Genomic DNA, 12,918 nt, shown 5'->3' on the forward strand with positions numbered 1-12,918 from the left:
GCTTGATACATGGCCCTAGGCCTGGCATTAGTGGCAGCCTGCATTGGCTCACAGCTTGGCCTCTCCTGGGCACCGCCAAGCCCAGCCCAAGTAGCAGCCATCTACGGTTTGCTGTGTAGCTCAGGCTGGGTGGCCCTGGGCAAGGCACTGGCACAGGCTGACTTTGTACCTCCCAGGGGGCCTCAGAGACAGTGCACCTGGTGGTCAGACTCGACCACGCTGGATTACAACCCTGCCACATCCACGAGTGACACACTCAACGGGCGCACTTGATGAACATCAAAGTTCCACTGAAGTAAATCCTGCTCCATAGGGGTGTTTCCAGCACAGCAGCTCTCTGGCCGTAGTTGCAGCTGGTCCTCACAACTGATTAGTCTGGGGGTCAGATCCTCCCAGGGACATCAACAGCAACCAAGGCTCAACTACAACAGGACAGTGAGCACAGTCCACAAAGGGGAGCACCTAGAAGGCCCAGCTCAGGTGACTGGGGAGGCTGAGCCACTGGACCCTATAGGACACCTTCTACACAAAGCCGCTCTACAAATTCCAGGAGACATAGCAGCTCTACCTAATACATAGAAACAAACACCTGGAAGCAGCCAAATGTGGAGGCAAAGAAACATGTCACAAAGGAAAGAACAGAAGAAATCTCTAGAAAAGGAACTAAATGAAAGAGATCCAAGCAAGCTAACAGATACAGAGTTCAGAATAACGGTTATAAGGATGCTCAAGGATATTAGTAAGAGTATGACAAAAATAATTGAGAAAATCGATGAAATAATAAAGGACCAATTTGAAATGAAGACTACACGAACTGAAATGAAGAATAATTTACAGGGAATCAACAGGAGAGCAGAGGACGCTGAGAATCAAATCAGCAATTTGGAACATGAAGAAACAAAAAACACCCAACCAGAAGAGGAAAAAGATAAAAGAATCCAGAAATATGAAGATAGCATAAGGAGCCTCTGGGACAACTTCAAGAGGCCCAACATTTGTATTATTGGGGTGCCAGAAGGGGAAGAAAGAGACCAAGATATTGAAAACCTATTTGAAGAAATAATTACAGAAAACGTCCCCTACCTGGGGAAAGAAATAGACTTACAAGTCCAGGAAGCACAGAGGGTCCCAAACAAGAGGAATCCAAAGCGGCCCACAGGAAGACACATCATAATTAAAATGCCAAAGGTTAAAAACAAAGAGAAAATCTTAAAAGCAGCAAGAGAAAAGCAATTAGTTACCTACAAGGGAGCACCCATACGACTGTCAGCTGATTTCTCAACAGAAACTTTGCAGGCCAGAAGGGAGTGGCAAGAAATATTCAAAGTGATGAAAAACATGGAACTACAACCAAGATTACTCTACCCAGCAAAGCTATCATTTAGAATTGAAAGTAAGATAAAGAGCTTCTCAGACAAGGAAAAGCTAAAGGAGTTCATCACCACCAAACCAGCACTACAGGAAATGTTGAAGGGTCTTCTTTAAGAAGCAGCTAATGAACAAAAGAAGCTGATGAACTAAATAGATCCAGAGACATTGAAGCATGTAACAGACAATCATTTCAGAGAGAAGAGGAAAGGGGGGTGGAGGGTGGGAAGAGATTAACAAAAGAAATTATACACATATATGCATAACCCTTAGACACAGACAATGACAGGGTGAAGGCCTGGGGAGGGGGTGGGAGCGAGGTGGAAGAGCCAATTGGTGGGGGGTAATAGGACACCTGTAATACTTTCAACAATAAAGATAAATTTTAAAAAATTTAAAATATATATAGTTTTTTAAAGCAATTTTTATGGTTACAAAAGTTATTATTAATTTCCTAATATGTAAAATATTAAAAAGTACAGAGAAGAAAATAAATATTGACCATAATCCAACTAACAGGATGTACTGAAAATGTGAATTTTTGTCTTCACAACATATTTTTGTTTTGGGAACTACCTTATCCCTGCTATATGTTACTCATTCTGGTATGATTATCAATAACATTTCACCACAGGGGTGGGCTTACCAACTACCCTAAACAGAGAGCCCACACAAGCAGACATAGTGATAGATATGGAGGTGGCCACATCATCCAAGCAGGGTCAATCAGAATTCTCTTCAGTGAATCAATGATATGGGCTTTGGGAGAGAGGGTTCATCTCTCCTCTCTGGGTTCAGGAACTCAAGATCCTGAAGGTGCTATGAGGCTCTCTTAGCACCACCTAAGAAGTTTCTCTGAGAATGAAACTAAACAGAAGAAATCAAGAGATTAAAAAGAGAGAAAGTTCTACTGATATCCTTGAGATCCCTGGATCTAGCTGTGCCTAACCAAATCTGTCACTGGAACTCACAAATGCAGAACAATGGATGCCCTTCTTTTGCTTTATCCTATTTGACTTGAGATTCTGACAACTAAAGACTCCTAATACACAAGATAATCAGTATAATCATTTGGATGTATATGCTTCCTGTCATTTATAAAGATTTCTTGAGCCCTCTTTTTTTTTTTGAAGTGTTTTCATTGATTTTTAGAGGTGGGGGAGAGGGAGAGAGAGAGACATCAGTGTGAGAGTAGAACAAACATCAATCAGCTGCTTTCTGCAAGCTCCCTACTGGGGATCTAGCCCACAACCCGGGCATGTGCCCTGACCAGGAATTGAACTGGCAACCTTTTGGTACACAGGACGGTGCCCAACCAACTGAGCCACACTAGCCAGAGCTCTTGAGCCCTCTTTTGAAAGTCATTTACTGCCCAGCTGGCATGACTCAGTGGTTGAGCATCAATCAACCTATGAACCAAAAAGTCACGGTTTGATTCCGGTCAGGGCACATGCCCGGGTTGTGGGGTCAATCCCAAGTAGATGGCCTGCAGAAGGCAGCTGGTCAATGACTCTCTCTCTCATCATTGATGTTTCTCTCTCTCTCCCCCCCGTTCTCCCTTCCTCTCTCTGAAATCAATAAAAACATATATTTTTTTTAAAAGTCATTTACTGACGTTCCTCACCTTACAATGGGGTTATGTCCCAATAAAGTTCATTGTAAATTGAAAATTTACCTACCAAATAGTATAGCTTAGCCTAGACTACCTTAAACATGCTCAGAACACTTACATAAGCCTACAGTTGGGCAAAATCACCTAATACAATGAATACATTGTGGAGTAATGGTTGTTTAACCTTGTGATAATGTGCCTGACTGAGATGCTTCCCAGCATTAGGAGAGAATATATCACACACCACTAGACCAGAAAAAGATCAAAATTCAAAATCTGATGTACGGTTTCTACTGAATGCTTATAGCTTTCACACCATTGTAAAAACTGAAAAATCCTAAGTTGAACCAACCCAAGTCCCTAATCAAGTTAGGGACTGTCTGTATTTAGTACTATTATATTGAACACTCACATTCAATAACAAATATCACTGGCAGCTGCCAAACTGGTCAATATGTCCTTCTGGAACTACTTATTATAGCCACAGCACACATCAGTGTTAAAAAGCAGCTCACAACCACGGTTCTTCTCAGCTGCTACATAAACAAAGACATTTAAGTAGAAAATAAAGTACCTCCTTTGTCTTGCAGAAGCCTCCTTCTTAACTTCCATTTCTGCCTGTTTAGCCAACAAGGCAGCAGCTTTAGCAGCTTCTACTTCTTCCTTTGTCCTTGCAAAACGAGCAGCTCTCTCTGCACGATCCTTTAAAATAGTTAAGACGATAAGTACCTTTCACTGCCAGATTCTGTACTCAACAGATTTCCAAACACAAGAATAAACACACACATGCATGAAATTCCTTAAAGCCATACACGTTAACTTTATCACTCTGGATCTGGTATTTTTTAGTTTTATCAACTGTCAGGGAGCTGTTATTAAACAAACACGAACCTGATTGTATCACAGAGCCTGGAACAAGGTCTGGCACACAGCAGATAAGTATTTGTTGAATAAATGAACAAACAATATTAAGGTAGGCATGGTTTTCATATGTATGACAACTGCTGAATAGTAAAAGCCACTGTTGCAAAACCATCCTAGGCTTCTACTTGATTTTCTAAATCCTTTGAATGTCCCAAAAAAGAATGCTTGTGGCTAGGAGAAACTGCTAGGTAACCAAGTCTTAGTTTCTTTTCTAGGGAACCTTTGGAAACTACCTTTTGACTACTGATAAAATTCATAATGTAACATGAAGAAAAATTAGTTTGAAAAATAATCATCTCAATTTTAATATTAACTATATTTTAATTCAATGTACACTTTCTGTAAAAGGAAGCTGAAAATTGGTACTTTTTGAGTCACTAAAATCTACTATTTTTGTGTACATTAGCTAGTAATAAACTAAAACCATTGTGCATGGAAAAAACAATTTCACAAATGTTCTACAGGCAAGCATTAAACATAAACTTAATACTCACCAGTGCAATCTGCTGTTTAATACGCTCTCGCGCTGCCTTATCTTCTGCCTTTTCTCTGTTTCTTTCCTCTAACATTCTTTTCGTTAATTCCTCTTCTTGCTTTCTTTTATAATCCAACATTTCTTTTCCAGTTTTTCTCCTCTCAATTTCTTTCTTAATCTCTCTCTGAATTAAAGATAAAGTTTTACGAGCCTAAAACATAATTTAATAATCTGCCCTAGATATTATTCTGTATACAGGGAAAGCTGGTTGTAGGTACACCTAAAGGAATAAACAACTTCATAAAATGTAAGAGGCAGTAGAATTTATTATCAGCATGGGAGGGATAATGGCCAAATGTCTATCAATTTATATATCTTTGCCAATGGTTCTATTAAGATTATGATGTGGTCAAGGAAACTTGAAAACAAAGAGAATTACAGGTCTTTGGTTTCTGAGGTGAATATGTTAAACTTTGAGGACAATAAGGTAGTGATTTATTTGGCTTAAAGAAATAACCTTCCTATATAAAAACCCCAAAGAAATGATGATTAGGTGCACATGGTGAGAAAAGTAGAATGCAGCAACACCACAGGTAGAATTCAGCAAAATGGCTACAATTTTTTTTTTTTTTTTTTTTCACAAAGAGGAAAATTTTGATCTGCATCAAAGCAAAATATTTTAGTTCAAGTCCCTTTATTCTTAGTGTAAAAGACTCACAGCAGAGGGTGAAATGACGAATCAATTTACTCCTAGCAATTTATAAAAAGAATACAAAAACAGTGTACACCATGATTCCACTGCAGAAGACAGGTAATTCCCTTCACTGTTCTGCAACACTGAACTATAAGCAGGAAGCCATCCTTGGTCTGCCGACTGAATAGGGAATCGAATGTTCCCTCACTTAAAGAGTAAAACAATGCTCAGTGCACAAACTTTACCTGTTCTTCCTCTTTCCTCTTCTCTTCTCTCCTTTCTTCAAGTTTTTTCGTTAGTCTGTATTATAAAAGTTTTTAAAAATTACATTAACTGAGACACATCATATTAATATAAAATACACTTAGGAGATTTATTTAGCTAAAAACTGGGGAAATGTAGAAACAAACAAACAAAAAAGCTCCTGAAGACAAAGCAACAAATTTTCTAGCTACTAGAGAAATCCTTGATGAGTCAGTTGGAAGCCCAGTGGGTAACCTTGTTCCAGCTCTAAGTGCCTTATCTACTTAACATTAGTTCCCTTTTTATGCCCGATTTATTTGATATTGATTTTTAAAATATACACATAATCTTCAAATATATAAATCAATAACTTACAAATGTTTTGCCCCTTAGAAGTAAACAGCAATATGGTACAAAATTGTTAAAAATAAAAGCAAAAAACTAAAGGCTAGCATTTATAAAAACTAATAAGAAAATTGAGTTCCAACTGTAATAAATTCATCAATTAAAAACTAGTAATTCTGCCCAGCCGGGCATGGCTCAGTAGCTGAGCATCGACCTAGGATCCAGGAGATAGTGGTTCGATTCCCGGTCAGGGCACATGCCCAGGTTGCAGGCTCGATCCCTAGTCAGGTGCATGCAGGAGGCAGCCGATCAATGACGACTCTCTTATCACTGATGTTTTTATTTCTCTCTCTCCCTCTCCCTTCCTTTCTCTGAAATCAATAAAGATATATTTTAAAACAACAACAAAAACAACTAATAATTCTGAAAGCAGACAGTGGTAATGGTTGTACAACCTTGTTAATATATTAAAACTCACTGAACTGTATTTTGAATTTTATAGTATGTGAATTATATCTTAATTTTAAAAATGGAACTTTCTCTGAGAGGGATTTAGGTTACCCAGGTATATGTAGTTGCTAAAACTCAGCTGAACAACTTATTCCAGAAATCAAAGGGAGTGATCAAAGAATGATGAGACATTATGTCCAAAGCAGAGAAGACCCAGCATGAAGGGGATTCTCTAGTCAAATCTGGGACAATCTATGCACCAAAAATAAGAGAAATGAACTATAATACATTAGAGAGAAAAAAGAATTCATGAAATATCTTACTGCTGAGGGGAGTTATAAATTAGTAAAACCACTTTAGAAAACTGGCCAACACCTACGGCCCAGAAATTCCCACTCCTACAAATTCATCCAGAAGATACATTCACCAAGACATGTACAAGAATATTCATAGTGCCCTATTCACAACAGCCCCAAAGAATTCAAACATCCATCAACAGAATAAACTGTACAATAGTCAAGTAATAGAATGCCACACAGCAATGCGAACGCACCAACTATTGCCACAAGCAACAACACAGAAAAGCCTCACAAACACAATGCTCAGCAAAGGAGAGCAGACACAAGGAGGACATGTGGCATTGGTTCCATTAGATTCAGGATAGTGGTTATCTTTAGGAGGGAAGCAGGAGTTAAGAAGAGGGCATTAGGCCTCCAGTGCATACAGTGCACTGGTAATTTTCTATTTCTTCATCTGGGTGCTACTGCCCAATAAGAAGTTGACTGAAAAAAGGGGGGGATTAGGGAGAGGAGAATCAAGGAAAGCACTTCTCTAAAAAACAAAAGCCAGCTAACAAACGTAAACAGAATAAAATCTGAGGGGGAAATCACCATTTTTAACTACCAATGAAATAACTGATCCAAGCAAAAATCAATGGATGCCAAAAGCACTGGAAGAAAGTTTTTTGTTGTTGTTTTTTAAATATATCTTTATTGATTTCAGAGAGAGGAAAGGAGAGGGAGAGAAACATCAATGATGAGTGAGTCATTGATTGAGCCCACAACCTGGGCATATGCCCTGACCAGGAATTGAACCCCGATCGCCTGGATCCTAGGTCGACGCTCAACAGCTGAGCCACACCCAGCCGGGCTGGATGAAAGTTTTTGAGGAATAGCATATTCACTGTTTCAACAAATCACCCGGAGATAACTTATTAAATGGAACGGGGTATTTTTATAATCGAAAAATCCAACAGACACCATCTTAACCAATGACTAAACTTACCATCACCAATAATGCACACATCTGCCCTGGCCGGTTGGCTACACGGTTAGAGCGTCGCCCGAAGACTAAAGGGTCCCGGGTTGGATTCCTGCCAAGGGCACTTACCTCGGTTGCAGACTTGATCCCTGGCCTGGTCAGGGTGCATGTGGGGAGCAACAAATAGATGTGTCTCTTTCACATCAATGTTTCTCTCTCTCTCTTCCTCCCTCGCCCCCTCCACTCTCTCTGAAAAGCAGTGGAAAAAATATCCTCAGGTGAGGATTACAAAAAAATAATGCATACATCTGACATTAGTTGCCTATTAATGTAAAGGGGAGGACAAAACAGTGACAAATGACACTCTAGAACTATCCTAGACTCAAAAAATGCCCAAGTCATAAAAAATGAAAACAAACAAAAAAACAAAACAACGGAAATGTTTTGGATTAAAAGAAACTAAACAAAATTCAAAGAATGATCTTGAACGGATCTTGAATAGAGAAAAAAAGTTATAAAGGATATTAGGATAACTGAGGAAATATGCATATGATCAAATATCAGATAATCTTACAATTTACAATTTCTTTAGTGTGATAATGGTACTGTACTAATATCTGAAAATGTCTTTATTCTTTAATTATATATCACCTGCAGAATTCTCTTCTAAGAAAAACGGGTGCAATTTTGTTCTAATTTGGTTGAAAAGCCCACTGCATCTTGCTCAATGACAAATCAACTGTTTCATCATTTTTAGATCTGGGCATCTACTACTCAATTGGTTTTTTTTATTGGCCTGAAGGGCAGGGCAGGGTAGGGCATGGGTCGGGGGGTATATATCCCAGGCTCCAACCTAGGCTGGAGCCTCTGCTCAGAGCCAAAAGAACCTCAGCCAATGTTTTTATTACGTATACCCTTAAGGGTATAGAAATGATGAGCTACAAGGACACTTGGGATAGGAATATTATATAGTTTGGTGTTTTTAGTTATTGTCATTGTCTATGAATCAGATTCTACAAAAGGAACAAAATTCCTAATTAGGTGTAACTCAGATGAATAAAATGCAGTACCTCAGTCTGTGAATTATTAATTAGTATCAGGACCTACGTTTTATTGGTTGAATCTGATCAATTAATCTGAGCAACAATTTGAAGTACTTACATGATTTTAATTATACAACCAAAAGTTGTCTAAGCAGCAAATAGTTACTTCTTAATGAAAACTGTTTCATTATGAAGAGTTTCTTAACATTTCATCCAATTTCAATATTAGTATCCTTTTTTTAAATCCTCACCTGAGGACATTTTTCTTTTTTAACACCCCGAGGAGATTCTTCATTGATTTTGAGAGAGAGAAGGGAAGGGGGGCGGCGGGGGGAGAAACATCGATAGGTTGCTTCCCGTGATCAGTTGTATCCCATCAGGGGACCAAACTCACAACCTAGGTATTTGCCCCAGGAATCAAACCCACAACACTTTGGTGTACGATATGATGCTCCAACCATCTGAATCACACCAGCCAGGGCAGCATATGTGTTTTAAAAAAATGCATATGTATATCTCCAAGAGCACTTTAAATGTTTTTTCATTTAAGGAATCTCAAACAACTGCAGGCCCACTCTAGCCTGATATGCTAATTTGAAAAGTAATAATGCTCCATGAAGAAAATTTAGCCACCTCAGAAGAAAAAAAAACCCTTAATTCCTCCTTCATAAATATTAATATAAACATTTTGTTATGTGTCTTAAGGTATCTTTCATTCACTATACTATATATCATATAAACACCAGTGCATGTACATGTAACTTTTTAAAATTAGAATAATATATTATATTGTATTTGTAGAACTATACAGGCAGACATTCCCTTACATGAGAATGGAAGATATTAAGAAACAATAGGGCCCTAGCCAGTTTGGCTCAGTGGTTAGAACATCGGCCCAAGGACTGAAGAGTCCCGGGTTCAATTTTGGCCAAGGACACATGCCCCAGGGCACATGCAGGAGGCAACCAATCAATGTGTCTTTCTCACATTGATGTTTCTCTCTCTCTCCTCCCCCCTTCCTCTCTCTCTCAGCCTAGGGTGAGGATTAAAAAAAACACAACAGGAGTTAAGGGGATGGATGAAAAAGGTGAAAGGGATTAAGAAATACAAACTGCCAGTTATAAAAATAGTCATGAGGATATAAAGTATATGTTGCACATCTAAAACTAATACAATATTGTATGTCAACTATAATTTTAAAATAAATTTTAAAAAAACAAAACACTCCCATTTCCCACCGAATTAAATAGCTCCTGACCCAGTCCCACAATAAAGGGCTACCTGTCATATTTCTTCTCACTCCCACCAAGTCTCCAAATCCTTTTCTAATTTTTGATTTTCACTTCACCCCAAGGTGGTGCAAGTAAGGGTGTCCAGTGGTGGGTTTGGTGTTAGCAAAACAGAAGGAAACAAAAGAGGATGAGCCCTGGGAACTTTGATTCCCTGCTGCTCCTCCAGCCTTACCCCATTTCTCATCGTTGCAAGAGAATCTATCCTGCTTTTCACATCAAGATCCTGGCCATGCCCAACTCCTTCAAAAAACAATCAGAATCTAGGTTTTGCTAAAATGAAGCTGATTTTTACAATCATGAATAAAGCCAAATAGCAAATGTCAGCAATCATTTTGAACCTTGTTTCACCATAGCAACTATGTGAACAAGAAAATGTCAAGTCTTTCTAAGGAATTTTTCTTTTCTTTTTTTTTTTTAATCCTCACCCAAGGATATTTTTTCCATTGCTTTTCAGAGAGTGGAAGGGAGACAGAGAGAGAAAGAGAAACATCGATGTGAGAAAGACATCAATTGGTTGCCTCTTGCACTCACCACAATCATAGCTGGGATGGAGCCTGCAACCAACGTACGTGCCCTTGGCCAGAATCAAACCCAGGATCCTTCAGTACCCAGTACCCAAGCCGATGCTCTAACCACTAGCAAAACTGTCCAGGGCAAGAATTTTTCTTAAAGTTCATATAAACACTAAGTGATTTTAAGTTAGAATTTTAAAAAATTCCTACTTATCCATTTACCATTAATTCATATAACTTTTAAGAATCATTGTATAAAAGACTATGACTTACTATTTACTAAATCATTAAAGTATTAAACTAGAAACCACAAAAAATTAGAAATTTGTATGATTATCAGACCAACTAAAAACACATGACATTTAATAGACACCCAGTTATGTAGAACCCAGGTTCAGTATAGTCATAAAATTAACAGAAATTCTTGCCCATCTGGAACTTATTATCCTATGGCATAGCAAAATAAAAGCAGAAGTGACAGATGGAAACACTTATGTTACAAAATGCCAGTGAAAAAAGATTCTTAGAATGATGAGACCTAAAGCTGATTGATGATTTCAGAGATACAGAAGAACTTTACTTCTAGAATTAATCTTTATGAATACAAACAAGTAGGTTAGGTAATAAAAAAATTTCAATCCAGAATTCTGAAACTTCATTTGTACAATTTTTACTTTTACTCAAATTAATAAAATAACTGAAAACCAATGTATTTTTACTAAAATACTATTTGCAAAAATAAGAGCAAACCTTTCCACTCTGACAGTGAGGTCCTCCGCAGGTCTCTGATCTGAACATCCACTAGGCTCCTGAGACGAAGTGGCATGATCTGACCCCTCTTCTCCTTATTTATTAAAAATAAAGAAATAAGAAAACTGTTGCATTTAATGTCCTTTTTTAAAAGGTATAACTCTTTTGGGTTACAACACTTGTTAATCTTGTTTCTTAAACATTACATATTTTCCCTAAGAATGGAGGAGATAAGAAATGAGCTACTACTAATTCTGAAGTTTGGATCTGGATACAATAGTACATAAATAGGAAATAAGGCAGTTACCCAGTTGAGGTAAGAGTCAGAAGTAAAACATTAAGAAATATTAATCTGGCAGGAGGAGATATAATAAAAGTAGAATAAGCATGCTTAGACATAGGTAAGTAGGCTTTACTCTAGAGCAATATTGCCAAGTATCTATGGTGTCCAGTATAGTAGCCACTAGTTAATGAGCACGTAAAATAAGGCTAATGCAAGTGAGGGTGTAAATTTTTACTTGTATTTAATTTTAATTAAAACAGCCACATGTGGCTGTGCCTACGGTATTCAACAGTGACACTTTAAAGGCTGGGTTTGATCCTGGGTATTGCTCTAGATTTACACTGGTCCATGGATGCTTCTGTATACCAAAATGATTCCTTAGAGAAGCTTTTCATGTCTCTACAGTAGTATTCTTTGTTTTTTAATTCTCACCCGAGGATATTTTTTCCATTGCTTTTCAGGGAGAGTAGAAGGGAGAGGGGGAGAGAGAGAGAAAGAGAGAGAGGAAAAAAGGGAGAGAAACATCAATGTGAGAGACACATCGATTGGTTGTCTCCTGCACACCCCCCGACCGGGACAGGCAGGGGGATAGAGCCTGCAACTGAAGTACATGCCCTTAACTGGAACTGAACCCAGGACCCTTCAACGCTCTATCCACTGAGCCAAACAGGTTAGGGTTCTACACTAGTTTTCTTTTAAGAATTTCCTGAAGAACAAAATTCTGTCCTGGCCTATTCTAGGATACCTAGAGTCTGGCACTTCTTTTTAGAATCTCTGCCATTTTCACCAACTTGATAAGTTCTCTCATTTTTAATCTCTGCAAAAGCAAGGACTATAGAGCAACAAAGTCTGGGTTCAAGTCCTATCCTGTCACTTCAGTAAATTATCTAATCTCTCTTTGCCTCATCTCTGTAAAATGGGGACAATGTGTTAAAATCAGTAATATGGTTAGACTTTTACTCACACTGGAACACAGTGTTTTAGTTATAACAACCATAGTGGAAATACTAGAATTACTACGTAGAGCCGATGGTATACATCTCTTCCTACCTCTGCATTCACCTAGGCAACTGAAATCAGCCACAGAAGGTGTATTTAGCACCTTGGAAATTAGCAAACACTACAAATAAGGACTTTTTCTCCCAAAGGCCATTTTTTTCCCAAAGGCATTTTGTTAAAAATTTAACAGCACCCTGCTGAATGCAACTGTTGGATAATAAGCTATTTCATCCATAAAGTTATGTGTATATTCTACATTTTCAAATCATTTATAAAATGCCAAAGACAGAGAACTCTGTGGCACACCATTAGAAAGTCTCCACTATGTGACACTTGTTCATTTTTCTGGGTCATAAATCCACCTAACTACATTATTATACAGCACTCTTTTTTCAGCTTGTCCACAAGTTATCTTTAAAAGTTTTGTTTAATTGCCCAGCTGGTGTGGCTCAGTGGTTGAGCATCAAGCTATTATCCAGGAGATTGCGGTTTGATTCCTGGTCAGGGCACATGCCCAGGCTGGGGGCTAGATCCCCAGTAGGCAGCCGATCATGACTCTCTCTCATCACTGATGTTTCTATCTTTCTCTCCCTCTCCCTTTCTCCTTCTGAAATCAATAAAATCATATTAAAAAATTGTTTTAAAAAAAATTTCGTTAAATTATTTGC

At 38.2% G+C, this 12,918-nt stretch overlaps 1 protein-coding gene across 2 annotated transcripts in view; it reads right to left on the bottom strand.

The window, feature by feature from the left end:
* Positions 1-12,918, bottom strand: part of UBXN4 (UBX domain protein 4) — a 34,714-nt gene that overhangs the window by 8,266 nt on the left and 13,530 nt on the right. For both annotated transcript variants that reach the window (XM_087819875.1, XM_087819876.1), the window contains exons 6-9: positions 10,969-11,062; positions 5,319-5,373; positions 4,399-4,563; positions 3,555-3,682 (exon numbers count right to left, since the gene is read on the bottom strand). In XM_087819875.1, the coding sequence (XP_087676001.1) occupies positions 3,555-3,682; positions 4,399-4,563; positions 5,319-5,373; positions 10,969-11,062 (442 nt within the window). The remainder of the gene's footprint in view (positions 1-3,554; positions 3,683-4,398; positions 4,564-5,318; positions 5,374-10,968; positions 11,063-12,918) is intronic.

This window comes from Miniopterus natalensis, chromosome 8 (assembly GCF_054644295.1).
Source record: "Miniopterus natalensis isolate mMinNat1 chromosome 8, mMinNat1.hap1, whole genome shotgun sequence".
NCBI lineage: Eukaryota > Metazoa > Chordata > Mammalia > Chiroptera > Miniopteridae > Miniopterus > Miniopterus natalensis.